The sequence below is a fragment of the Penicillium roqueforti genome, assembly GCF_015533775.1.
Source record: "Penicillium roqueforti strain LCP96 04111 chromosome Unknown scaffold_01, whole genome shotgun sequence".
NCBI classification, from domain to species: Eukaryota; Fungi; Ascomycota; class Eurotiomycetes; order Eurotiales; family Aspergillaceae; genus Penicillium; species Penicillium roqueforti.
This window is the reverse complement of record NW_024067565.1, coordinates 216196-241994: the sequence shown is the minus strand read 5'-3', so window position 1 is coordinate 241994 and position 25799 is coordinate 216196. Positions and strand designations below refer to the sequence as shown.

General features: G+C 49.9%; 15 protein-coding genes across 15 annotated transcripts; 8 read left to right on the top strand and 7 right to left on the bottom strand.

Moving 5' to 3' along the window:
• Positions 1–297: 297 nt before the first annotated feature.
• Positions 298–1513, top strand: LCP9604111_1425 (WD-repeat containing protein SWD2; the record flags this gene model as incomplete). The annotated part of the gene is made up of 3 exons (XM_039077982.1): positions 298–402; positions 459–684; positions 735–1513. The coding sequence occupies 3 exons, from the start codon at positions 298–300 to the stop codon at positions 1511–1513; spliced, it is 1110 nt and encodes a 369-aa protein (XP_038933973.1).
• A 190-nt stretch (positions 1514–1703) lies between these two features.
• On the bottom strand, positions 1704–3419 carry LCP9604111_1414 (uncharacterized protein; the record flags this gene model as incomplete). The annotated part of the gene is made up of 1 exon (XM_039077871.1): positions 1704–3419. The coding sequence occupies one exon, from the start codon at positions 3417–3419 to the stop codon at positions 1704–1706; it is 1716 nt and encodes a 571-aa protein (XP_038933962.1).
• Positions 3420–4541: 1122 nt separating this feature from the next.
• Positions 4542–6484, bottom strand: LCP9604111_1403 (uncharacterized protein; the record flags this gene model as incomplete). The annotated part of the gene is made up of 7 exons (XM_039077760.1): positions 4542–4832; positions 4892–5502; positions 5552–5626; positions 5675–5715; positions 5781–6106; positions 6160–6354; positions 6410–6484. 7 exons carry the CDS (start codon positions 6482–6484, stop codon positions 4542–4544), a joined length of 1614 nt encoding a protein of 537 aa, XP_038933951.1.
• Positions 6485–6793: 309 nt separating this feature from the next.
• LCP9604111_1392 (uncharacterized protein) lies at positions 6794–7970 on the top strand (the record flags this gene model as incomplete). The annotated part of the gene is made up of 2 exons (XM_039077649.1): positions 6794–6879; positions 6947–7970. 2 exons carry the CDS (start codon positions 6794–6796, stop codon positions 7968–7970), a joined length of 1110 nt encoding a protein of 369 aa, XP_038933940.1.
• Positions 7971–8103: 133 nt separating this feature from the next.
• On the bottom strand, positions 8104–9029 carry LCP9604111_1381 (DUF4112 domain-containing protein; the record flags this gene model as incomplete). Its single annotated transcript, XM_039077538.1, has 3 exons — positions 8104–8593; positions 8660–8874; positions 8955–9029. 3 exons carry the CDS (start codon positions 9027–9029, stop codon positions 8104–8106), a joined length of 780 nt encoding a protein of 259 aa, XP_038933929.1.
• Positions 9030–9737: 708 nt separating this feature from the next.
• On the top strand, positions 9738–12363 carry LCP9604111_1370 (decapping enzyme complex catalytic subunit DCP2; the record flags this gene model as incomplete). Its single annotated transcript, XM_039077427.1, has 2 exons — positions 9738–9768; positions 9839–12363. The coding sequence occupies 2 exons, from the start codon at positions 9738–9740 to the stop codon at positions 12361–12363; spliced, it is 2556 nt and encodes an 851-aa protein (XP_038933918.1).
• A 264-nt stretch (positions 12364–12627) lies between these two features.
• LCP9604111_1359 (YgfZ/GcvT domain-containing protein) lies at positions 12628–13932 on the top strand (the record flags this gene model as incomplete). The annotated part of the gene is made up of 1 exon (XM_039077316.1): positions 12628–13932. The coding sequence occupies one exon, from the start codon at positions 12628–12630 to the stop codon at positions 13930–13932; it is 1305 nt and encodes a 434-aa protein (XP_038933907.1).
• Positions 13933–14132: 200 nt separating this feature from the next.
• Positions 14133–15431, bottom strand: LCP9604111_1348 (putative cell cycle control protein (Cwf23); the record flags this gene model as incomplete). The annotated part of the gene is made up of 1 exon (XM_039077205.1): positions 14133–15431. One exon carries the CDS (start codon positions 15429–15431, stop codon positions 14133–14135), a length of 1299 nt encoding a protein of 432 aa, XP_038933896.1.
• Positions 15432–15950: 519 nt separating this feature from the next.
• Positions 15951–17586, top strand: LCP9604111_1336 (uncharacterized protein; the record flags this gene model as incomplete). Its single annotated transcript, XM_039077093.1, has 3 exons — positions 15951–16059; positions 16121–16486; positions 16541–17586. The coding sequence occupies 3 exons, from the start codon at positions 15951–15953 to the stop codon at positions 17584–17586; spliced, it is 1521 nt and encodes a 506-aa protein (XP_038933884.1).
• A 120-nt stretch (positions 17587–17706) lies between these two features.
• On the bottom strand, positions 17707–18910 carry LCP9604111_1325 (amidohydrolase family protein; the record flags this gene model as incomplete). The annotated part of the gene is made up of 2 exons (XM_039076982.1): positions 17707–17867; positions 17920–18910. 2 exons carry the CDS (start codon positions 18908–18910, stop codon positions 17707–17709), a joined length of 1152 nt encoding a protein of 383 aa, XP_038933873.1.
• Positions 18911–19206: 296 nt separating this feature from the next.
• LCP9604111_1314 (uncharacterized protein) lies at positions 19207–19594 on the bottom strand (the record flags this gene model as incomplete). The annotated part of the gene is made up of 3 exons (XM_039076871.1): positions 19207–19220; positions 19269–19279; positions 19344–19594. The coding sequence occupies 3 exons, from the start codon at positions 19592–19594 to the stop codon at positions 19207–19209; spliced, it is 276 nt and encodes a 91-aa protein (XP_038933862.1).
• A 554-nt stretch (positions 19595–20148) lies between these two features.
• LCP9604111_1303 (uncharacterized protein) lies at positions 20149–21366 on the top strand (the record flags this gene model as incomplete). The annotated part of the gene is made up of 1 exon (XM_039076760.1): positions 20149–21366. One exon carries the CDS (start codon positions 20149–20151, stop codon positions 21364–21366), a length of 1218 nt encoding a protein of 405 aa, XP_038933851.1.
• Positions 21367–21767: 401 nt separating this feature from the next.
• Positions 21768–22872, top strand: LCP9604111_1292 (isopenicillin N synthase family dioxygenase; the record flags this gene model as incomplete). Its single annotated transcript, XM_039076649.1, has 2 exons — positions 21768–21833; positions 21886–22872. 2 exons carry the CDS (start codon positions 21768–21770, stop codon positions 22870–22872), a joined length of 1053 nt encoding a protein of 350 aa, XP_038933840.1.
• A 185-nt stretch (positions 22873–23057) lies between these two features.
• LCP9604111_1281 (SDR family NAD(P)-dependent oxidoreductase) lies at positions 23058–24031 on the bottom strand (the record flags this gene model as incomplete). Its single annotated transcript, XM_039076538.1, has 2 exons — positions 23058–23899; positions 23959–24031. The coding sequence occupies 2 exons, from the start codon at positions 24029–24031 to the stop codon at positions 23058–23060; spliced, it is 915 nt and encodes a 304-aa protein (XP_038933829.1).
• Positions 24032–25319: 1288 nt separating this feature from the next.
• On the top strand, positions 25320–25793 carry LCP9604111_1270 (uncharacterized protein; the record flags this gene model as incomplete). The annotated part of the gene is made up of 2 exons (XM_039076427.1): positions 25320–25413; positions 25462–25793. The coding sequence occupies 2 exons, from the start codon at positions 25320–25322 to the stop codon at positions 25791–25793; spliced, it is 426 nt and encodes a 141-aa protein (XP_038933818.1).
• Positions 25794–25799: the final 6 nt, after the last annotated feature.

The following is a 25799-nucleotide window of genomic DNA, read 5'->3' as shown; positions in this document are numbered from 1 at the left end:
GTCAAGACGCGCCCTGAGATAACCGTGGACATAAAAGCTTACATGCGGCGAACTGGGACTCGGTGAAACGCTCATTGGTCAATTGAGCCTGGGGCCTCCGGCGTCGGCCCCGGAATTCTTATGTCAGCCGAGGCGGTGAGGCGCGCAAAAATACCCAGTCGCGGAGCTTCAATTTGGAGCTTATCAGTTCTATGTATTTTTTGCCTCTTTTTCACGTTCCCGTCAAGCTCTTATTATTCGCAATCTGCAATTCCTTCATATAATATATCTTAAGGACCCTTCACCGACCATACCGCCATGGCTGAAAGCCAATCAACACCTCAGCAGGGTCCGGTCCCCGCCCAAGCTCCCCTCAAGTCGCAGAAAATCACGGATATCATTGACACCTTCAGACCATCCAAGGTATGTCCAATTGAATGTTGGGACTGTGGCACCATTCTGATATGATTATTCTGTAGGGGTTCCACCCTTGTAAAAAAGACCCGTCCAAATACGTGACCTCTTTGGACTTTGATGACCAGGGCGACGTTCTGATCGGAGCCGGGAACGATGATAGTATGCATGTTTATGACGTGAAAGAGGGCAAATACAATAAATCGGTTGCCAGCAAGAAATACGGTGTTCATCTTGCGCGATTCACCCATCACTCTCGCCAGGTCCTTCACGCGAGTACCAAGATTGATAGTATGCGACTGAATGCCTTTGCTTTTGGCTACCCAGCTCACCATTGACAGATAATTTGCGGCTACTGGATCTTCACAACGAGGGATACATACGATATTTCACCGGCAATAACGACCAAGTAACTTGTCTGGCTCAATCCCCGGCCAGCGACGCCTTCATGTCGTGCTCCAAGGACGATACTGTGACATTGTGGGACCTGAATTCCAGGAACCCGCAGGGAAAGCTCAACCTTGCGACACCATACCTTGCTGCCTTTGACCCTTCGGGTACAGTCATTGCAATCGCCTCTCAATCCACAGCTTCAATCCTTCTTTACGACTTCCGCAACTTTGACAAGTCGCCCTTCTCCACCTTCGACCTTGCACAATACGAGGAGAGATTCACACCGTCAACGCGAGGACGAGCATGGACTCGATTGGAGTTTTCCAATGATGGAAAATATTTGATGCTTGGAACGGACTACCATGGTCACTTTATTCTAGATGCCTTTGATGGTACACTCAAGGCTTTCCTAGAAGGCAAGAGTGGATCATCTGGTCGTGCTGCACCGGTGTCTACGACCGGCAAGCCGCTCGGACAAGGCGACGCCTGTTTCACTCCCGATGGTCGATACGTTATTGGAGGCAATGGTGATCAACACGGTATGCTCGTGTGGGACTTGGGACAGATCGCCCGGGGGGACATCACACTGCAGCCCTCGGCCAGGTTGTCTGCTCCAAATCGCGCGGCCATGGTGGAATACAACCCGCGTTACAATATGATCGCCAGTGCCGACAAGGAAATCATCTTCTATGTCCCTGACGACCACGGCAAATCTTCAGAGAAGTAAATAAAATCTGATAGCGCGATGGAAAGGACCAAGTTCTCCGATTTTCTCTCAAACTCTCAGCCAATCGTTGTATAAAACATACTGCATGATTGGATGCCCAGCAGAACAATGGCACCATGTTCAGAAATTGTCAACGTCAAGAAAAGCGCCTTCTATCCCAACCGTCTAGCAGATGACCGAACCTCTATGCTTATACTTTTCGATCTTTGTCCTTGCCCACCAAACTTCGTGCCGTGTCACAGATCCAAACGTCAGGGCCTCTTAGGTCATCATCGCCTTTCCTGTTGTCCTCAACGGTGGCCTCGATTTGTTTGTCAATTGTGCGATTGCTGGAAATGGTTGTCAAACCGGTGACCCAACCGTACAAAAACACGCTCTGATTGATGTCCGATAGGCCTTGTCCAACTTCATGTACCACTGGATAAAGGTGACCTTGTGTCTTGGCCGCGTCAATGACTGGCTGGGCTGCAACCACTTTGATGGGTATTTTCCAATTTGTGGGCACCTGATAATCAGACAATTCTTGAAACTTCTGGAGAACAGCCTCACGATCGAGTTGTTCGTATGGTGGATCTCCCAGCAACATGCGAGTCCGGCTCTTTTCCGTCTCTGTCCCAATGATTCCGACAATTTCCCGGAAGCGCACTGCAGCCTCTGTCGTGGATACGAGCTCGCGACCATCCATAGCCGGCCAAAGCTCAGAAGTGAGCAGTGGTTTTTCCCGCTCAACTTCGATTTGTCGAACGATGGCTCTATGGACATAGGGTGGTGGCGGGATGTCCTTGATATGAGACAAGTCAGACACCAAGGCAAGGAGTAAAGTGCAGTCGACATTCAGAGTCGAAGTGAAGTTTTTGAACGGTTGAGGCAGCAGATGGTCTAGCCCGGTGCGAGTCTCTGCTGGCAGATTCCCCTGGCAGTCAACCCGAATACCATAGCTCCGCATCTCGTTCAAGACAGCATCAATCTCAGGAACACTTCCCTCTTCAATCTTAGGTATAACAACCCGTAGCCGAGGATGTTTATATTTAACGCGCGTAGCGTCAGACGCCTTCTTTAGATCCCGGGCGAGTTTAATGAGCTCTAACTCATCATCGTCATCCTCATTCCCATCTTCATCAAAATTCTGCAAAATAGTCCGTCTTTTACCTCCGTCAGACCACTCATCATCATCACTATCACCCTCCCAGCCCTTCTTTGCCATCTCGAACAAAAGCCGGCTCTCCGAGACAGTAGACACCTTGACCCACTCCTCTCCATCGTCAGCCACAATATCCACAAACACACTCTTGCGCTTATCTTTGTTAGGCTGCTTCTCTGGCTGCGCAGCACCCTCACCCTTCCCCTTCCCCTTCCCTCTAGCACTCTTCCTCTCTGTCGCCTTCGTCTCCCCATCCCAGTAAAACCTTTTACCCAGCGCAACCAACCCAGAACAAGACCCGCTCGCGATCCTCCAGACAGCCTGGTAGAACGGCAAATTGGACGAGCGAAGCGCATGCACAAGCCGCATTTCCAAATCAGGATCACGCGACCCCGTCACCCCATCTTCCATTCGACTTGTTTCCGGTCCCGCGGTTGTCCCTCCAATCGCCCCCTCGATCTGCCGTCCTAGCTTCTCCAGCATCCTCAGCTCGGAGGCTACGCTGGAGCGGAATTGGCGCACCTCGACAAGCTGTGGGTTCCGTAGCGTGGTCGCAAGGAGGGATTGGTAGGTGTCGATCTGGGAGAGTAGGTCGTTACATTCTTGATTCAGCTGGGCTGAGAGGGTCGTGCTAGCCCTGGAGCTGGGTTCTGTTGTTTGGGGTTCTGGCTTTGCGGTGGCTGTGCTTGCGTTGTCGTTGTCGCTTTCTTTGTCGGAAATGGAGGATGGGTTTGCGGGGACGTGGGGATGCGTCTCGGATGCCATTGTGTGTGCTTAGGCACTGGCTACAGGCATGTGATGTTTGAAGATGGTGATATTGCCTTGCATATGCAGGTGAGGCGTCTGCTAATGTTGTTGTGTGTGTTGTCTGAGAGTCGGAGCTGTTGTTTTGATGGTTCGTGGGGCAAGTGCGATAAGACTGCTTTTATCGGTTCTTATGTAGTCAAAACATTTCAAAGTCCTGTTCAGCTTGGAAATATGGTATACTGAAATGATCAATTTATATCTTGAAAGACGAGAGAGACTGGGGCTCCCGAGGTCCACTTGAGGCTCTCCGGATGACTCAAATCCAGGGCCTCCAGGTTCGAACCTTAGTTATAGAAGGTTCTAGCTATAAAAAAACCTAAAAAGACAAGAAAGCCCCTTCAAAGGGTTCTCAATATAACGTCTCGGATATCATCCTTGGCCAAATACATCGGGTTATTGGTAAATCGATTTGACATTGTGCTGCGGTTATTACTATGAAGACTCCGAACTGTTGGAAGGTATGTCCTCGAGGTAAATCCACTATTTGACTAGGTCAGGTTGCCCTTAAGCTAAATCAGGGTACTGCAGCTTCATGAAAGCGACGTGGATTGTGTGCAGATGCAGGTTTACTAGGCGATGCTTCTTAGCAAGCTGTATAGACAAGATTTCTGGGCTTCGGCTTGACCAAAGTTTCAACCAAATAGTAGCCTTCTGTTCATTCTTATTCTCAGCAATATGATCGAAATCCATAGTCGGATGTTTGGAGTTGCAAAAGAAATGAGAATGATACTAGACAGTGATAGTGGGCTGTGTTTTGAATTCGGATTCGGATAAATTCATACCGTATAGCCACAAAGATGTAACCTGCGCTATTTTATTAACTTGATCCAAGAACGTGGCCAAGCAACACGATATAAGCCAATAATATAAATAAAAAGAGAGCTAGGAGAACTAAGTATTTGACATAAGTGTGAAGCAAAGACCAACGCCATGATATGCTTGCATCCTTGCCCTGGAGGCAGGTTGTACATTAAGTGAAATGACAACCCCATCAATCTACCAGATATCTGGTCCTGATCGGCTTTTACACTAACCAGGGAAAACGACCGTATTAAAAAAAAAGACGAGTCAATGTTCAGTTTAATCCTTGTCCTTGCCGGTGAGTCTCTGTCTCTCGCTTGAATTGCGAGGAGACTCTTCATCATCAGACCACCTCTCAGCATCCTCTTCGCCGACTGCGAATATTGTCTCTTCGTCGAGCGACTCGCGATGGCGGGGTGCGGAGGAAAAGGGCTTGGGAGGAACTGGGGAGAGATCACGGCCCTCGGCGGCTGAGCTGCCAGGATAATCCGGGGGAGCATCATAGGCATCTTCTTCATCCAAACCACTGCCGAATGATCGAATCTCGAATCCATCGTCATCTTGAGCAAGCTGTAAGGGATGTTAGCATCTCGATTCTGCTCTTGTATATGTAGGGAAGAGCTCCATACCTCATCACTCATGGCGAAGCGGCGGTTGTTGACAGTTGGTCGCCACAGATAAGCCACAAATGCGATATCGAACAAGTAAACCAGGTTTAACCAGCCATCAAGAACGAACCATCTCGCCTTCCAGTGTTCGGGCACAAAGCTGGCGTCACTGCGTCCAGCGAAAGCGAATGAGTTGATGAAGAAGAAACCAAAGATCACAATGATGCTGCCGAGGATGCACCACCACAGCTTCTTGTACATCATCGCCTTTGTCTTTTGCTTTCTGTCAATAAGATCCTTCATCGTTGCGTTCAGGGAATTCAAGGTCCACACGTAGAAAGCTGTCAAGGTTCCGGCAAGGGGCAGAACAATCAGAAGCACTAGAGGACCGGCGCTATCAGGGGTGATCGAAAGACTGGCAACCGAGTAGACGACCGCGAACACAAAGTGACCAATGGCCAAAATGCGAACATAGATCATGGTACGGCCCAATGAATGCTTGACCACGCCGTAGCCCATGCAGACAATTAGGAGGAGGAAGAAAGAGAAAGCATTTCTGCCCGCATTGAGCACTGCTACAATGACCATAAGGGCCTTTGCGCCGCCATTCAGACCATGGCGGTTTTGGTATTCTAGAAAAATCAGAAGAAGTCAAGCAAGGAATCAATTGTTGTCTCTTACCATAGAATCCCCACGTCATCAGCTGCTCGACGATCAGGAACACCACAATTGCGGTGATATAGTTTTGGACGGGCACTATCCAGTATTAGCATGGCTCGGATGGTAGAAGGGAACCCAACATACAAATGTCATAACGGTTCTGCACGTAAAGGAAGGCCCAAAATCTAAAGTTACGCGTAAGCATTTAGTTCAAAACCTATCGAGTCCGTCGATTTTGCAAGTTACATACGCTCCAATAACAGCGTACACGATCGTCAAGGCTCCATAAAATGGAAGCTTTGCGATTTGTGCAGCGGGAAGTTCGCCGTATGAGTTTCGGAAGGTAACCACTGCTTTGTAGTCCTGCCCGGAGTATGCATACGTGCTAACGCAGTAGAATCCAGTCTTTCTGACAGGGTATTTCACGGCGTCGGGGTTGTTGAGGTGGATTGCTTTCGATATGATTGGGCTTTTGGAGACGTCAGTGGCATTGCTGGTGAGAACAAAAGAGCCGAGCTGTTCTTGAGTGCATATTTTTGCCTCAACATTGGAGGCATCGCAAATTGTTTCCTTGACCTAAATCCAATAATTAGCCGCGTCGGTTGTCCCCATGAAGTTGACAGACATACCTCAGCATCGCCGGACCGGTATTGGCCAATCAATCCCTCATCGGACCATTCGAAGATTACCAAACTAGCCAAAGGATCACTTTCCTGAGCTTCCGACTTGGTAAATTTCACCAAAATGAAGGGATCAACATCTCCTCCCCAAGCCTTGCGACTGTACATCCCTGAGCATCGTTGTCGGTGCGCATCATCGGATTTCTGCAGAACAACGTTAGACCCTGACAATTTCCCATAGTGGAGTGCAGGGACATACTAGTTCAGCGTCATTAGCAAGCGCATAGCTTGCCAATAGGGCCGTCAAGCCCAATGTCTGGAGCCAGCCCTTCATGGCGACCGTAGAGTTGAAGCGAGACTATGCTCCGAGATTCAGGATGAGGCCTTTAAGACCACACAGCATCAAATAAAGGAATATGAGCAAGAATAAAGAGAGCCGAATATGGTAAGGCGTGTTTAGAAAAAGGGTTGTAAGGCTAAGGTGTTCTTCTTTAACCCGATGGCCCTAAACCGGGGAAGCCGCGCGTGGCCATTATCTAAGCGGGCACCGCCACCATTTTTTAGTTTCCAGCTTTGGTCGACTTTTTTTCAATATCGAGTGCAGAGTCCAGGTTGAATAGCCCCATACTCTAGAGCAGTCATTATGCCAGCAAAGGAACTGAGCAAGTCATGCATGGAATGCAAGGATGCAGAATTCGACCTCATTGCCCGGAAGAGGCAGCTTTGCAGGTATGCGACAAGTCGACAATCTACAACCCCTCCAGCTCATAGTTTCTGACTTAATTTTTTTCTCTAGCTCCTGCTTTAGGCGCTTCATAGCACACAAAGTTCAGTCGCGCTTGAGTGTCTATAGAGCTTTTGGCTTGGATGGCCCTAAAACCCAGTTGCTTCTGCCTGTGTCTTTTGGTGTTTCCTCCTCGGTCTTGTTGCATATATTGAATACCGATCGACAACATCGCCTGGACAATGGACGCCCGCTGGGATACGACTTCAAGATCCTGATCATCGAACCTTCAACTGTTGCGGCTACAGGCGTTCCATTCGATAAGAACTACGAAGCTCTTGAAAAGAATTTCCCGATGCACACTATCAGTCGGATACCTTTTCATAGCATCTTCGACTATGTCCCGGAAGTGGAAGATATCATGCAGGAATATGCGGGATCAAAATTCACAGATGACAGCACTCGGTCGAATGAAGACCGCTTAGCTGCCTTCCGTGCATCCATTTCCACCCCTACTTCTAGGGCCGACGTTGACACCGTCTTGCTGACCAGATTGATCGTTGAATTTGCGAAAAAGTCTGGCTGTGAATCTGTGATTTGGGGTGACTCGGACAGCCGTCTGGCTGCGAAAGCACTTGCGGGTGTCGCCAAGGGACGTGGGGCTTCCCTCACCTGGCAGGTATCTGACGGCATGTCTCCTTGGGGCGTGCGGTTCGAGTACCCGCTCCGTGATCTGTATAAGGCTGAGTTACTTCAATATGCGAGCGTCTGTGCCGAGCTCTCTGATATCGTCATACCTGATCAACCGCCCTCCGAAAATGTCCTTACCAAGAACCTCTCTATTGACGAGTTGATGCTGCGATATGTCCAGAACCAAGGTGCAAAGTATCCAGGTGTCATGGCGAATGTGGCCAGAACTGCAAACAAGCTGAACCCCTCCACGTCTGATAATGCACCAACGTGTGCTCTTTGTGCTAGCCTAGTGGGAAATGTTCAGGGTAATTCCGGAGTTACTGTTGCGAATCAGGCAGAGGATAACCACAGCTCTCAATTCTGCTACGGATGTATGAGGTCTCGACCAGGGGAGCTTTGCTGAAGACAAACATTCTTGATTCGTGACAAAATTAAATGAACTAACTAACGGCGAACATCCCGCATTACCTAAAATAATCGACAAACAATCTTGGGGTATCTGGAATTACGATTTCAATATATTCATGCACCATGCATTACCTTGCTCCACCTCGCTCCAAATCATGTTCTGGATGATCCGCACCGCCGAACCATCTGCCAAATGACTTGTTCCGGGACTGTTTGGCCGGCTGGGGGGCATCGTTACCCCTTCCCCCATGACCTGAAGGTCGCACATCGTCATAGGCCGGTGGACGGCCACCCACGACTCCATCTTCTTGTCTGTCAAATGTATCGGGAAGACTATTGTCGACTTCCACTACTCGGTCCTGCCTTCTTTCGCCCTGCCGCGAGGCCGCCTTGGCACCCTTTTGGCGCAGATGAGTTTCGAGAATGACTGCATTTCGGGTATTCGCTTTGTACACTGCATCGGCAAGATCACCAATGAAGGGGACGAGGCCAAGGACGAAGTCGAGAATCACATTGATCAACATCTTCATGCGCAAAGCAGCAGGAAGTCCACCTTCAATTCCTTCGCAAGATTTCACAACCATCATCGCGAGCGCAGCGTCGCCAATATCGCCAATGCTGTTGTTCATTTGTTAGAATTGGTCTCCTCCCGGTGCTAGTGTGATAGATCCTGGTGAAACTCACAATGGAATTAGTCCAATCACACTTCCCCAGCCGAAGCGGATTCCGCACAAGCTGAAAAGAGCATAGTCCAGCTGGTAAGCTCTGCGTTTGACCTTGGTCAGGACCTTGGCATCATGCTCAGAGAGCCCCGGCGGGATGGCCTTGCGACGCTTTTGAGTCTTTTTTCCAAATGTACGACCAAGGCGTGAAGCAGGAACTTCTTCGAAGTAGGGGTCCTGGGCAGATAGAAAATATTGGGTTAGCCTGACCTCCCTTCGCAAAACCAAATGAATGTCGGTCGGTCAAGTGGACTCACCTCAGTACCGAAATGATTATTGGCGGTTTCACCTAGCACCTTTTTGCTAATCAGAGACACTAGAATTTTCGACATCTTTGTTTTAGATCAACCGTGAGATAAAAGTAGTTGCAGAAATTGAAATCTTCACGGGAGAAGGGCTGAAGAAATAGACGAATGTTGAGCAAGGGCAACTAAAATAAACAATGCACATATAGCCTTTGATCCTTTCAGGCCCCAAACGCTTCCTGGTTGGATAGATAGGTGTTTCGGTAGGCGCTCGTTTCACCTATATTCAGCGAAGATAAAGGGCGCGTAAGGATTTTTGAGGAAGGTGCTTGACTATGAAACGAGGAGGATTAATATAGCAATTCCCAAAAAACACCAGGAGATCAACAGTCAGGTAGCGCGACAACACGTCATAACCCGAGAATCTTGGAACCCACAGCACAGCCACATTCATATGTGGCACATTATTTTGGTTCATCACCGCCACACATTACCTTAGTCACCCGATCACCATCTTGGGCAGCTCCGATCATTGCTCTGCTTCCCAACACCTCAACTCTTTTCTCTGACTTGATTGGAACCTCGACTGCTTTCGCATACTGTACTTCCTGCTGAGATTATTCTCCGCCATATTCCATTCACCATATCCACACAGCCCTGGGTTGGCCCACCCTCCCTGGAAGCTGTTCCCTCCACCCTGTTGCTTGCTTATTTCGACCGTTTGCGCTGTCGGATTGAGTGAGCAGTTATTTCTCAGCCACCAAGGGTTTGAAATGCCAGAGTCTACCTACCGATATGATCGAAACAAATATGCGGTTAGAAGATTGTGAGTGCCTGGTTGATCGATCGGAATGACGACGGGCTGCTGACTGAGGCCGGTGGGCCGTTGCTGACAGGGCTGGATGATTTGTGCGTCCGTTTCATTATCAATCTTCCGCGCGAGGAGCTTGAGTCGGTTGAACGGATATGTTTTCAAGTTGAAGAAGCACAATGGTTCTACGAAGACTTCATTCGTCCGCTTGACCCCGCGCTACCGTCAATGAACTTGAAGACATTTGCTATGCGCATTTTCCAACATTGCCCGCTTATGTCGTCATGGTCTCATTACCATCATTTGGCTGCCTTCCAAGAATTCCTTGATTACAAGACGCGCGTGCCGGTCCGCGGTGCAATCATGTTGAACCAAGATATGGACGAGGTTGTTTTGGTTAAGGGCTGGAAGAAGGGCGCCAACTGGAGTTTTCCCCGTGGTAAAATCAACAAGGGCGAAAAGGATCTTGATTGTGCTATTCGTGAGGTCTATGAAGAGACTGGGTTCGATGTTCGGGAGGCCAACTTGGTTAAAAACGACGACGACGTTAAATACATTGAGATTACGATGAGAGAGCAGCATATGCGACTCTACGTCTTTCGAGGTGTGCTCCGTGATACTTACTTTGAACCGCGTACCCGAAAGGAAATCAGCAAGATTGAGTGGTACAAGCTTTCAGAGCTGCCAACGCTGAAGAAAAATAAACAGCACGATGAAGGACTTGCAGTCGCAAATGCGAACAAGTTCTACATGGTTGCCCCGTTTCTCAGCCCACTGAAAAAGTGGATAGCGCAGCAGAAGAAGCTTGATGCGAGAGCAAACCAAGTTGCACAGGCTGAGGGATATCTTTCTATGGATGAGAATGGCCCTAACAATGGCACTCCAGGGATGTCCCTCGCAAAAATGGCCATTCCAAGTGATCTTCCTGAGGTGACCTCAGCGCAAGATGCTTCGGATCACCTCAAACGCCTTTTGAACATCTGCGCCGCACCGGCGCAAGTTAATACACCAGGCTCCGAGCCAGCTCGGGCTTCTGTCGTTGACCCATCCAAGGCGAGTGGGCTCCTTGCTTTGTTGCAGCGTGGGCGTCAAGAGACATCCCCTCGGGATTCTCTTGGTAATGCTATGGCGCCACCTAATGCATCTCAGTCCAACGTCCAATCTGCAGAACAACGGCCTCATTTGGGTCCTAATTTCTTCCCCGGCTTCCCTCAGCAGCAGCAGAACATGGGTCCGTCTCCTTTCATGCGGCAGAACTCCACACCATTCCACACCGTCCCATCCCAACCTCATATCCAGCACTTCTTGAATGGCCCACAAGCTCTTCCCGGCGATGCATTCCCGACCAGTGCGCCTAATTGGTATCCTAAACCTAACGCGATACCACAATTCCCCCAAACCACCACTATGTCTCAATATCAGCACCATAATCAGCCTCCTATGGCCCCTGGCGTTCTGAACCCGAGCCATATGCCCGCACCGTTTCAACGGACAGGAGACCCTGAGTTTTCTGAATCCGCTCAGTTATCTCAAACCCGGGGCCCAGTCGTCCCACCGGCGAGCAAATTGCCTCCACCGAAGCTCACAAGCCATTCCCTGGCGCTCTTGGAAGCCTTCAAGGTTAAGACCCCCAAGGGCCCGGGTCCAGCGAATTTGGCGGCTCCCATGCAGGGCTCTTCTCACACACGTAAGACGTCTCAGCACCAGGATAGTCTTTTGGGTTTGCTCAAGGGTGCGCAAACTGCTCGTGTTTCTGAACCAGCGGAATTGTTAGGCAATCCCGTTGTACCCTCTGCGGCACCTTCAGAGAAGCAGATTCTTCAGCGTCCTCGCGATCACCAACCCACGCACCAGATTGCCGCAACGAGAAGCCTTCCGGGAGCAGGTCAGATATCGGCTACCGTGTCTGGACCGTTGAACGTGCCACAATTTGAGACATATGGCCAACCACCTAAGTCAAACACTGGAACAAACCGAAAGAACCACGTGAACCGGCGAGAGCAACCCCAGCTCCAGCAGCTATCCTCACCGATTACCATTCTATCGCGACCCCATTCTGCCAAACGGGAGGTATCCTCGTCGAGACCCGTTGCACAAGCAACCCAGGTTCTGCCTGCGAAAATACCCGAGGCGCCTGAACCTATCAGGAATTTCCAGCCGCAGATTCTGCGTCGGTCAGAAAAACCCGGATATGAAGCATTAATGGCCACAGCTCCTCAGACAGAAGCTATTGAACGCAAATTGAGTTTGCCAGGCGTTGGGATCGATACCCAGGGCCTAGCCGCACAGAGCAACTTTGACCGTCGACCGAGTCAAACTGCTGAGCAGAAAGCTTCACTTTTGTCTCTCTTTAGTAAAGCGCCTGTCTCTCCGTCGCCTGTTTCTACGACCGCGTTCGACTCCCGAGCTGTCAACCAGCAGCCGGCAGCATTCTCGGGTTTTGTCAGCCCAATTTCGTCCCGCAATCGTCCGAGCAGCGGTGATTCTATTTCTCGGCATGGTACGCCATCTGATGCTGGCGCACACACCAATAGTCAGCAGGTTTCTTCTCCGAGCAACAAGGCGTTCTTGCTTGGGTTCTTGGAGGGAGTGGCTAAGGGCAATAAGTAGCTCCGTGGTCGGCCGGTTACAAGCTTACCTAGGTGGCTTTGCAGTAGCCCCTAGATAGGCACATGTGACATACATAGAAATAGTGTAGTATTGGAATTAATTAGTTTTTTACACCTTCAGAATAATTGTAGCTTCTAGACTTTGGAATTATTCAGGGCGGAAGGAGTAATAACCTTTCTTACTGCCACGGTTCACCGCCCAACGTCATCGAGCTTTGTAAAGAAATAGATTAACTCACATTGGCTCCGCTACACCAACTCAGCCATGATGCGCCCGCGCCCCTCGGTCTGTGGCCGCTGCCTGGTCCGCCTCAGGCTATTCTCTACCACAGCACAGCGTACCGAACAGAGTCAAAATGCGCCCCTCCCGCCGACAGCAGGGTACAGCCGACTCACAAACCGCGGACTGATCTCCATCACCGGCATCGACAGCACAACCTTCCTCCAGGGTCTGATGACCCAGAATATGCTAGTCCCCAACGATCCGAAACGAAATATTCGACGCACAGGCGCATACACCGCATTCCTCAATTCGCAAGGCCGAGTTCTGAACGATGCCTTCATTTACCCGCTCCCCGGCGCAGAGGCCCAGGGTGCCGAGTCAGGCTGGCTAGTGGAGGTAGACAAAAACCAGGTCCCCGTCCTGCTGAAGCACCTCAAGAAACACAAGCTGCGCGCGAAGCTCAAGCTCCGCGCTCTAGAGGAAGGCGAGCGCACAATATGGTCCTCCTGGAAGAACCACGCCGAGCCGCAACGGTGGGCTTCATACAGTCTAGAGTCAGAATCGCCGTCACCATTCTCACCTACCTCCGAAATTGCCGGTTGCATTGACACGCGTGCTCCGGGCTTCGGATCCCGCATTATTACGCCTGGCTCGGACAGTCTGCGCACTCACTTCCCGGATGAGGCTCAGGTCGTCGGGTCCGAGGTGTCGCTGGACTCATACACCGTCCGTCGCTTTCTACACGGCGTTGCGGAGGGCCAGGCGGAGGTTATTAGTGGATCGGCTTTGCCTTTGCAGTGCAATATGGATATGGCTGGCGGTATTGATTTCCGCAAGGGCTGTTATGTCGGCCAGGAATTGACGATTCGCACCCACCACCGTGGCGTTACGCGGAAGCGTCTTTTGCCAGTTCAGCTTTATGATTTGGGTCAGGATGGGCAAAGTGCCCCGGATACTCTCACATATGATCCATCTTTCCAATTGGCTTTACCTTCTGGTGAAGCAGATATTATTAAGGCTGGTGCCACTACCCGCCGAGGCCGCAGTGCGGGAACGTTCCTTCATGGCGTTGGCAATATTGGACTTGCGCTGTGCCGTCTTGAAGTTATGACCGATGTTGCGCTCATGGGTGAGGCTCCTGCTCGTCCTCATGAACACCACTTCAAGCTATCCTGGGCTCCGGAAGTCGAACAGCCTAATGAGGTCGGAGTACGAGCTTTCGTTCCGCCTTGGCTTAGAGAGTTCATCTCGGGTGGCAAAGAGGAGAAACCCGCTCCCCGTGATCGTGAAGCAGAAGAGGAGCAATTAGAGGAAGAGGAAGAGGAAGCCGAATCGCACCGAGACTGAGGTTTCTAAGTGTATACCCACTACACATGTATAATATAACACAGCACAAAATGTCACATGTAAATAGCTTTTGTATCTCTATTCAACTCAACGTTGCAAATACAACGTGCTCTGGGGTATCTTTTGAATCTAAATACAATGGTAGAATTAGGATCAACCTTTTCAAATATGCAGAAATGAAGCTAGCCTCCATGGGAGAGCTAGGTGCCCTTCGCTGCCGCTGCTGCCGCTGCGTCTGCGGCCTCGTCTTCTCGTAGCATCTCTTCTTCGAGGGCTTTGCGCTCCTTCTCACGCTGTGCACTCTTCAGCCGCATCATCATCACCTCCTGCAGACTTGGCGCGGCTGGAGCCTGAGTGGATGGGTTGAATGACGTTGCACTCGGGGCAGCTGCCGCAGCAGCTGCAGAAGCGAATGAACCAAACGAGGGCGCTTTGTCAGGTGGGGGAGCTGTTTTCAAGCCCTGGAAGTTGAATGATGATTTAGTAGGCTTGCTGGAAGTGTCGACAGAGGGCCCTGGTGGTGGAGGTGCAGGCACAGCTTGGTCGGGCTTGGGTGATATACCAGGACCTAGATCAGGTTGGTTGCCGGAGGCCCAGAAGACAGACTCGATAAGGCCCCATTCGCCATCTTGACCAGCATGTTGACGAAGCTTTTTCTCGCTATCGAGAACGGCGGTATGGGCGCTCACAATAGACGTGAAAACCACCACGCCCGTTGCAACAGTCTTCTTCTCCTTGTTGTCTCCAATCCGTTGGCGTTTATCTTTAAGCGCAAGGGTATTCTCGATCGTTCCGAACGGCTTGAACAGCACCGCAAGCTGTTCAATATCAAGCTCCAACCCACGACCCTCCCGCACCCAGCGCACTTTCACCGCACGCTCGAGCTCAGGGACTTGCGCGCCACCACCCTCCTTCGAGCGATCCACGCGCTGGCTACTCCGATCCGCCGCTTTGCGAGCCTCCTCTTCCTGCTGTTGAATCTTCTTCCGTTCATCCTCAAGCTCCTTCTTAGCCTTCTCCTCAGCCTCGCGTCGCCTCCGCCGCCCATCCTCCGCAATCCTGTCAATCTCCCGCTGCAGCTTCTCTTCCGCATCCTCGTCCCCGTCCGTCCCCCATGATCTCTTGACACCTTGCTTGACACCGGCGCTGCCTATTTCGGCGGCGCCTGCCCTCTCCCGCGCTTCTAGGTCTTCGCGCATCTTTCGTTTCGCCGCTCCCATCATGTCCCGCTCGCGCTGTTTACGCACCCGCGCTTCCCGCGCATTGTCGTAGAGCTGCCGCACTGATGTGTCGGAGAGGACATCGTAGGCAATCTGGAGAAAATGGAATTTGTCGATGTCTGCTGCGGTGGGGTTTTTGATTTTGTCCGGGTGGTACTTTAGTGCGGTGCGGCGATATGCGCGGCGGATTTCGGTTTCAGTGGCTGCTGGTTGGATGTCTAGCAGGGCGTAGAAATCTTGGTTCGAGGCGGCGTGCGCCTTGAGATCGTCGTTTGGCATCTTGGTGGTTTATGCGACTGGTGTCGCCTTGGAAGTTTGCGGAGATGAAGTGGAGAGTTTGATGTGGCGGTTTTCGGCAATGTGGTTGCTCTATCAGGGCGTAAGGTTATAAAGAGCACAGTGATAGTCCCGAGAGGAAATTAACCCTAGATTAGAGCTCTTGAACCGAGGTTGTTGTTGAGATTGAAACTTGTAGGTTCGAGTTCAGAGCTTGGGCGGTGGATGCGTTTCGCCTCAGGCCGCCAACCAGTATACTATGAGATCCTAATTGCGAAATAATCAGCAAATATGTTATTTAAGCTGCTGGATTGAAACAAAACATTCAGAATTCGGAATTTCGTCAGGCTTTGGCCTTAAATTTTTCAAAAATTGAGTCTGGTTGTTATTACGACTAAAATTGTACGATCGAGGTAGAGATATATAATGCCTGGGCACGTGTGCATCTTGAGTTTCTACTCTCAACCTGTAGGTGGTAGCTCTTTTACCACGAGCCATGATCTATTCGAGCCAATTGACAAGATGACAACCATATCAACATCTAAACTTAGTGTTACACCTCCAACTCAGCTTCAATTAGCCCTGGCATTGGCTGTTGTCAAGGGAAAACCACCAGGGCAAAGCGTGAAAGGTTAGGCGAAGATCCAACCTTTACAGACTCAGACCATTCGATTATTGACTATACATTTTAGAATACATTTTGCAGATTCGGCACTTCATTAAAAAGACCAAGGACTTGGGCCAAATTGTTGCAACAGACAAGTTCTTCGATAGCGTCTCTTTCTGGCAACAGGCATACGAACGGTCCGAGGCAGGACAGAGCAAGCTACAAGATCAAGTCCATGAGCTTAACCAGCGTATTGAAGGCCTTCTTGTCAAACTGCGTGTCAATGGCACTGCAAATGACAATGAGAGCTTGCCGGCAAACAAACGCAAGGCGTCTGCTGTTGGCAAGAATACGAATAGTTCAAACATGGCCAAGAAACGCATAAAGCTACCAAAAAATATGCAGAAAAGCATACCATTGATGGATGATGATGATTCAGGAGAAGAGGATGGTATTTGATTCCCCTTTCATCGACCGACTATGATGATAACTAATGTCATTACAGTCTTATGTCTCAATAGGCATCTGCATACCGTTCAAAAAGCCCTGCAAAGAAGGACAACTAGCAGCTCTGAGGCTAATTCTCTGGCCGTGAAGGCAGTCATCCTCTGCAAATCCGCAGAGCAAAAACTGATCCAAACTATCCAGAGGGAGAGCAGTATGACAGAGCAGAAACCTTCTCAGACAGGGCAAGCCAACATGCCGGATACACATGATGTTATGAATGGTGTGACAGTTGCTTTCCATCTCACACACAAAGCATTGCACAAGATTGGCGGAGCCAAGAATAGAATGCAGCACCAAGGCCAAGTCATTTACTACTTAGTAGGTCTGTTCGAATCAACCATGACAGCACTCACTTTGCATTGTACTTCAATATCCAAGCAAAAGCCAGTCACCAAAAACACAAAATCGAGTGGAGACCCAAAGCCTACCACGCAACCCGAAGAACAAAGCAAACGTCCAAAAGCGAACAGCTTAGCTACCAAGAATGAAATAACCTTTCGCCTTGCAGACCTGCTCTGCACGATGGCCCTCTCCCTCAATCTCACGCGCACCGAAGACCAGGAAGTAATGGAAGGGTTTCTCTTCCTTGTCATTGATCGAATGGGCAAAATGCTAGCTCTTCACGTGTTCCATGACCTGCGATTGCCAATGGGCATCTGCCCCGGGATGACGTTCCCAAACGGACTGGAGGCAATGACTGACGAGTGTCTTGGGCCGAACGAGGCACAACTGGAAGCCAAGTATCTGATTCGGCTTCTGGATAGAATGCTTAATGCCGAGTCCCGTCAATCACCCCTCGAGGCATCTGCTGCTCGGCAATTTGTCACAATAGCCAAAGATCGTCTGCAAAAGTCTCTCCTCCGGGCTGTATTCGGACCTGATGATCATCTGTTTCGGGAGGGCCTGCGGCGTCCGCATACTCCGCCTCCTCAGGTACTTGAGAATAAACAGATGGATCAGAGAGAGTTTTCGGATTGGCTTACACAGGAGCTGTGGCGGCTTGTTGGTTGGGATGTGTTGAGGACCGTGGTTGCTCCAACCTAAAGCCTGAGATCATGACTACATTTGTCTTATGTTTGTTCACTGTGCTCCTTTATACCTCATTGCTATTGGTATTATATCTACAGACCGTATAGCGATATTTATGCTAGATAGTATATGTGCTTATTCAAGTTTCAAAACACGAACCGCATTGCCACCCAAAACAGCAGCCACAGCCTCTTTTTCCCCCTCGAAAGTCGCATCAATAGCTTTATAATTTGTTGTCACACTGATCCATTCCTTCTCGCCCTCATTTAGAGGCGGGAAGAACGGATGATCGGTACCTATGTTATATTAGCTTGAGTCCACCTACCAAAAATATATATGAGAACATACCAAACATAAGACGATCAGTACCTCCCCCGGCAGCAACAGCAGCCTTGAGCCCAGCAGTCCCATAGACGACAGCATCAAGGAAGATATTTGTCTTCAAGACCTCCCAAATACTCCTTTGCGGACCAGGGACATCGCCACCATTCTCCACAAACTTCCGTTCATGCATAATACAGCTCTCGATGCGCCCCGCCAAAAACGGCAACGTACCACCCGAATGCGCCAGCAGGATTTGCAGCCGCGGGAATTTGTCAAAGACACGGGACAGCAGCATGCGGGTAACCGCAATGGTGGTCTCAAGCGGGAATCCCAGCGCCAGGGGGAGGACATGGCCGTAGCGCTTTGTTACCTCGGGACCACCAAAGGCCTCATCAGGGAGACCGTAATGAGGATGCAAGAAGAGAAGGAACTGCGTTTCCTCCAGAGCAGCCCAAACCGGACCCAGCGCTTCATCATCGAGACCATTTCCCAGCCCGGAGGTCCCCATAATCACGCCGCGTATGTGAGGCAGGGTCTTAAGTCTCTTGATTTCGTTAACGATGATATCCGCACTGGGTGCGCTCAGCGGCAAAGTCGCAAATGCAAACAAAGTTGACCTCCCCTGCAGAGGGAGGGTGTTGTCCGGGTCAGTGGACTTATTGTTCTGGGCACAGGTTTCCTCTAGATCGTTGTTGATGCGCTCGGCCCATTGTTGGGCTTCGGCGGGATCGAGGAAGTCTAGCCAGGGATTTGCGAGAGAGATCACGCTGCAGTCAATGCCATGTTGTTGCATGAAGGTTAGCTTGACATTGATGTCGGAGTAGGATGTGTCGACGGGACGGCCGCGCTCGTCGATTGGAATGGATGGGTCATCGTCTGATGACAGAATTATCAGGCGCGGTTCTCCGCTCGCTGGGTCGTGGATGTAGGGGACTGTCTTGCGAGCGCGTAGCATCGCCATGTACGATGGAGGGTACACATGGGTGTGGACATCGACTACTAGAGGGCGCGACATATTTGGGAATACAGATAGAATCGAGAAAAGAGAAGAAGAAGAGAGAGGCAGGGGTATCCAAGTTCGGATATCCAAGTGAGGGGAGGAATAGATAAGAGCTGTTGAGCGGGGACGCCCCTCTGAAGCGCGGAGATGTTACAATCCCTTTATCTCCGATAAGTCTGGTCTGTGGTCTTTTGATGTTACGTACAGAAGAGGAATGCAATTTGAATGTGCTATCGCTTGATAGAGGAGATATACAGCTTATCATTAAAAATGCCAAGGCCTTCAAGACTCGGTTATAATCCATTCCCATTTCATTCATTGGCAACTATCAATTTCAGCGCTGAAGCAATCATCAACATGCAATTTGACATACACTCATGAACACTAGAGCTCGGAACCAGCCAGAGTGATAGGCTTCACGTTGGTGAAGTTGGGCACATCGGCAAACACCCCCGCACTGGCAGGGTTCTGCAGAGCAGCTTTCACGGACTCCTCGCTCTCCCACTGGAGAGTGGTGATCACCAGATACTGAGGTCGCGAACCATCAAGCGCGGTGGTGAACTTGGTGACATGCCAGCTGATCAGGCCGTGGCTCTTCCAGATGTTTTCGATGAGTGGCACGTGGGTTTTCATGTAGTAGGTCTCGTCAAAGTGGACGTCGACTTCGTTCGGGTACATAACAAGGACAGTGTGTGTCATTTTGGCGAGAGAGGTATTTGAATGAAAAAGGGAGAGATAGTGTATATTGGAAATGGAGGTGATGAAGGAAGCCTTGGGGTTTTAGCTACTACCGAGGTCCGTACTGGAGTGATTCCCAATCAGCTTATTAATGTGCAAGTGGACATTTGGAACCTTCGAGGTGGAGGGCCGAGGCCTTGGTGATATGCAGAGTACGGAGGACAAGCAGATCCAAGACATAAAGCATGAGCATGTTCAACGCATAATTACCTCATGCTCATTTTATTCGTCTTGGAACCAATAAAAAGGGTTAATCCTCCGTAGTTATACATCGGCACCAAGGATTAGTAAGGTTGACTAGCCCCGCCTAACCTTGGAACCTTGGCGGGGTCAAACCTTCATTTGGAGTAAGTAATGATGCCTTGGTGCCTGCGTTTGGCCTGGATGCCTGAATGAAGACCGGCAGAGTAACAAATGAAGAGCGGTAACTAGTTAGTTAGTTATAGGAAGCGGCCAGGAACCAGGTCCAAATCAGGCATCAAGGCATCGGCCCATCATTTATCCCAACCTTCACAATGGCTCGAATTATCAGACTTCGAGCTGTGAGATGGGCCGTGATTGTGCTCGCCCTGGGAATTTTTTACAAAGCCTATTTGCACAACATTATCTTTCTCACAATCGGCATCGGCCGAGAGATCCAACCAATTGAAGAATTCCCATGGACCTGCACTCGCCTCCAGCACCCTCTCTTAGAAGGATGTGAGGATATGTGGCTAGATGATCAAGGAAGGAAACTGTACGCAGCATGCGGAAATATACAGTCCAGACAGGGATGGAGTCCGGGTGGCAGAAAATACAACATCTCCGCAAGATCTCGCACGGATCATATCGCAGTGTTGAATATTGACCAACCCGGCCCGGACGGGCTGTATGGCCTCCATCAGCTGAAAATCAGTGGCTACCTCGGCAATCTGGATCTACATGGATTTGACGTGCGCAGTGTTGACGGCAGACTTCGATTCTGGTTGATCAATCATAGACCCCCAATCGAACCTACAACAGGGAAGTTCCTTGATGCTTGGGCCGTTGGAGCGAATTCCACAATTGACATATTCGATTTGAACGATGCCTCAGAGACACTTGAGTATGTCAAGACTATAGCCAGTGACGCGATCATCTCGCCTAACAACTTGGCCGTTGACAAGGATGGCTTGGGGATCGTAATTACCAACGACCACGACGCCAAGGTCAGCACTTTCGCGGCGTTAGGAATGTTGATTGGCGAAGGAAGCCTCACCTATTGTCGATCTGACACCGGAGAGTGCCATGTCGCTGCCGACAAAGGCTTTTCTTTTGCCAATGGCATCGTCCAGGAGAACGGGCTCTACTATGTGGCTCATTCAGTGACTGGAGCCGTCACTGTTCACAAATTGGTTGGCGAGCAGCTGATTCAAGTTGACAAGATTTATACGGGATACCCGATCGATAATCTGTCCCTCGATGCAGATGGGAACCTCCTGGCTGCCGGATTTCCTGATTCCATTGCGTTTATGAAGTCTACAGAGGACCCATACGGGTTTGTTGCTCCTGTTACCGTTCTTGCGGTCAATGGAATAGCCGCTCAGTTGAGAACTCATAGCGGAAAGGATTGTATAGTCACGAAGCTCGTGGAGGACAGAGATGCCACATGGCTTCCTAGTTCGACTGTTGTGGTAAAAGATGTGGAATCGCACCGTTTGTTCCTCGGGGGAGTCTTGTCGCCATTCATCACTGTATGTCAGCAGCGTATTTAGTTCTTTGATGCGCCCTCTTTTCAGCTTTGAGATGCGAAGATCTATGTCGGTAGGGGTCACTGGGGAGGAGTGGGGGATGTGGGCTTGATCTGCGCTGTCAGTTCACGATCAAATGTACAGCAATCAAACCAAATGGCCTGATAACATTCCTTCGACGATACAAACAGTCAAATCTCCAACAAATCGAATATAAACGCTTATCTTCTGGCTTATCTGCCCAGCCATCCACGCTTATCTGTCGATGTATGCCGCCGACCTATGATATTCCCCTTCTCCGACTTTCCCCTCTTCTTGAGATCTTTTCTTTCCATTCGTGCACTCGCTTTACAGGCTTCTGTCACTGTCTCGGTGCCTTCTTACAGCAACAGAGTTCATACAAATTCCCCGAAGCCGTGTACGCAATGACCTCCAACACCCCCGACAATCAAGCGTCTGCCGCGGTAGATAAGGATGATTTGAAGATACCAGTATGCTCTGTCTCTGGTTATTCCAAGCCACGACTAATGAGATCTGCTCTAGCTGATCGACTTCGGCCCATTCTTCACGGGGACCCCATCCGATAAACATGCCGTCGCTCTCTCCATAACCGAAGCCTTCAAAACATCCGGCTTCCTTTATCTGAAGGCACATGGCATTCCGCCATCCGTGGTGTCCGGGGTGTTTGCGTCATCTGCCCGTTTCTTCGCCCGCCCCCAGAGTGAAAAGGATTCCCTGGGCTGGACGACCCCGCGGTCGAACCGTGGTTACGTCGCTATCGGGCGGGAGAAGTTAACCACCGTCGACGAGACAACTGGCGTCGACACTCTTCGTGCGTCCGCGCCGGACATCAAGGAGACTATGGAACTTGGTCGTGAGGGAGTCGAAGGCCTGCCCAATCGCTGGCCCGATCATCTCGACGACGAAGGAAAAGATTTCAAAAAAACTATGCAGTCATTCTTTGAAATGGGAAAGACCCTACATAAACATATCATGCAGGCCATTGCATTGGGAATGAATTTGCCGGAGCACTTCTTCGACGACTCTGTCAATGCCGGTGACAATAACCTCCGTCTGCTTCACTATCCTTCTGTCAGCAAAGAAGTCTTCAAAAATAACCCTAACCAAGTCCGTGCCGGCGAGCACAGCGACTATGGTTCAATCACTCTGCTTTTCCAGGATCGACACGGCGGTCTGCAAGTGCGCAGCCCCAAGGGAACCTTTGTGGATGCAACTCCCATCGCTGATGCTATTGTTGTCAATGCTGGGGATCTGCTTGCCCGATGGTCCAATGACACTATCAAGAGTACCCGTCACCGAGTAATTCAGCCACCCGTGCCCGAGGGCTCTGGGGATGATGCTTCGGACTATCCTGCTCGGTACAGCATAGCGTATTTCTGCCAGCCTAACAACGATAAACTTATTGAAGCGCTGCCGGGAACTTTTGGCGAGGAAATCCAAGTGGCCAAAAAATACTCGCCGATTACTTCAGGCGATTATCTGGTCCAGCGATTGACGGCGACTTACTAAATAGTCAAACCATGACCTTGAGATTGGCCTGCGAAGGTCATTTTCGTTTCGTGTTTTCATTTGCCTTTACTCATGAGCGTTTAAACATTCATATCTGGAAACCAAGAACTCTACATATCTCTATTTTCATTGAAGCTCAGTACAGCTGTATACCCAAACTGCACTTGGCCTGAACAAAACCTCACTTAGTACACAGCAGGGCAAACAGAAATCCGACCACCATCAGTAACTAAGATATTACCATTGATATAACCACCCGAGTTACTAGCCAGCCAAACAATCAAACCCGCAAAGTCCTCCTCACTACCACCGCGAGTGGCAGGAATCATGTCCCTCGGGAATGAGCCGTCAGAAATCGCGCGACCCTCAATACCCGCAGCCTGGAAGATATGATTGGCCATATCTGAGTAGTACAGACCTGGCGAGATGCCATTAACCCGAATACCGTAATAAGCAAACGAAGTCGAAAGCATCTTGACCAGATGGGTCGTAGCGGCCTTGGAAGAGTTATACGCGAAGCTGAACGGCACCTTGCGAATAAACCCAGCAATAGAGCTAGTGATAATAACCTGCGCAGTCGGGGCAGCAAGAACATCCTTCTGCGGCGCAGGACGGCGCTTATTGGCCGCCTCCAGCAGAGGCAAGAACGCCAGCACCGTGTAGTACGACCCGGTAACATTTACATTCATCACTTTGTTAAACTCCTCCATGGGGATATTGAAGAGTTCATCGCGTACTTGCGACAGCGGCGGGAGGGTCCCGTCTGCTGCGGGTTGCGGGGGCTTCATGAGGGGACCCATTATGCCGCTGTTGGCAATTAGGAGGTCGACGTGTGTTGTTTGGGCGGCGATGGCGTTGTAGGCTGCCTCCAGTGATTCTTTCGAGGTGATGTCGCATTGGATTGGGATGATGGTGCCGTTTATGCTTTGCGAGACGGTTTCTTGTAGCGCGTCTTCGCGTCGGCCTAGGATGAAGATCTTGGAGACTTCATTGGCGTCCAGGGCTTTAGTCATGATACGTCCGAGGCCTGTGTTTCTGTTAGCTTACATGTACACGTTTGTATCTGTGATATAATTAGGTTCTTACCACTTCCGCCGCCGGTGATCACGACCACCCGGTCCTTGACCGAGAATAGATTCGATGCTTGAAGATGGGCCATGGTGGTTAGTTGGGCAACCTGATGGTTTGGATGAAGAGAAGAGAGGATGTCTTCTATAGAAATCAAGGCCCCGCGATATCGGCATTCTGGGGTTTCTCTTTCCCCGCTTTGGATCGGCGACGCTGCCGAGAATAAATTATATCACGGAGGAACGCCGATTTCATGCAACAACGCCGACTTTCCATTCATCTCGACATATTACAAATGTGTGTGTTGGAATGAGTTTATCGAACGCTTGTGAATATTGGAGTTAGTAATATTGCATAAGTTTAGGGCAGCTCCATAGTTTCTCTTTTGAGCATGCAGGATATCCACATCTAGATTTCCCATGCACACCAAAGAATTGTGATATTTCGATGCTTTATGGATAACGGTTCTGACGCAGATAGTCAGGATCATTCCAGGTGCTAGCTCAAATATGCGATACTCGTGGTCCACTGCTCACAGCTTATAGGTCACCTTCAAAGTCTTTCTGGTGCAGGAACACGGTTAGTTAATTTGATATAAGGTCGCCTCTGATCTACACGGATAACCTCGCTGATTGCCGAATGGGAACAATATACAAGAACCCAAGCTATACGCTCCACTATTTCTAGTCTATGTTGGCCCACTTGCTGCATAACTCCATCATACTTGACACAAACATTTAGCAGCCTGGTCAAATTATTCAAAGCTTCTTAATGACTAGGAAGATCCATGCAGCTGTCTAGCCTGCATGTAATAGTAGCTGCAGCATCTGCCCAATATGGTTCTATTTGCATGATGTATTTGATTAGGGTCGCTTTGGTAACTCAGTAACCCGATGATAATATCCGTAACCCTACAGACCGATAATACCAGACCATTATCAGGGCTATTACAGAGTGCTAAGCAAAGAACACACCCAGCTATATATTGCAAGGCCCCACAGAAAGGAAATTAGGTGCGGGAACGCTTGCCGATCCACTTTCGCCCTAGAGCCTGTGACAGGTCATATGTCTGTATACTTCCTATTCGGGTGCTTCGTACTTCTAGAGTTTAATCATAGCTCGATATGATTTGCTCTTATACTCGGCTAAAGACTCCTCACTTTTAAACTTAAGCCACTTTTCGGCAATGCTCCTATCATATACGGCAAAGATTCAAGAAGCCGCATAAGCACTACAGCATAACAAGAACGAGCGGTGAATTGGAACATCCATTCATGGTATGGTTAGATATGACACCATGGATATAGCGGTAAACTCTGCATGTCCGGCCGGGATACACGGCAAATCCTCATCGTCGCATCTTCTGGACAGATATGTAAATGTGCCACAAAAGAAGCAAATCCTCCCTAGCCCCCTTCCTAACCCCCTTCCTAGTTTCTCCCTTCTCACAGCTCCCGAGATTCCCCAAAGCCAGTAAGTACCTTTCCTGGAAAATTGCAGAGTTGCCCGCTGACTATCCAGTCATGACTCAATGGATCGGATCCCTAACCAGCCAGAACGGCGATTCTCTGGCTGGTGTATTCATGATCAACGGTGAGCCATGGGTATTCGAGAAGAATGCTCGCGGCCAACCGGCGGTTCCATTTCAACGGGCCCCTGCAGTCGTCAATATTCCTTGGAAGGAGCTCGAAAGCATCCGCCAGTCCCTGCAGAGTCGTGAACCTTTTACCGCGACTATTATGGGCTCTACTATGGAGATTGTTTGGTCTAATGGTGTGAGAATTACTGCCAATGTGCCCCATTGCGATACTTATGGTTACTTTTCGGGAGAGGGTGGCTGGCGGACACAGTGAGATCTG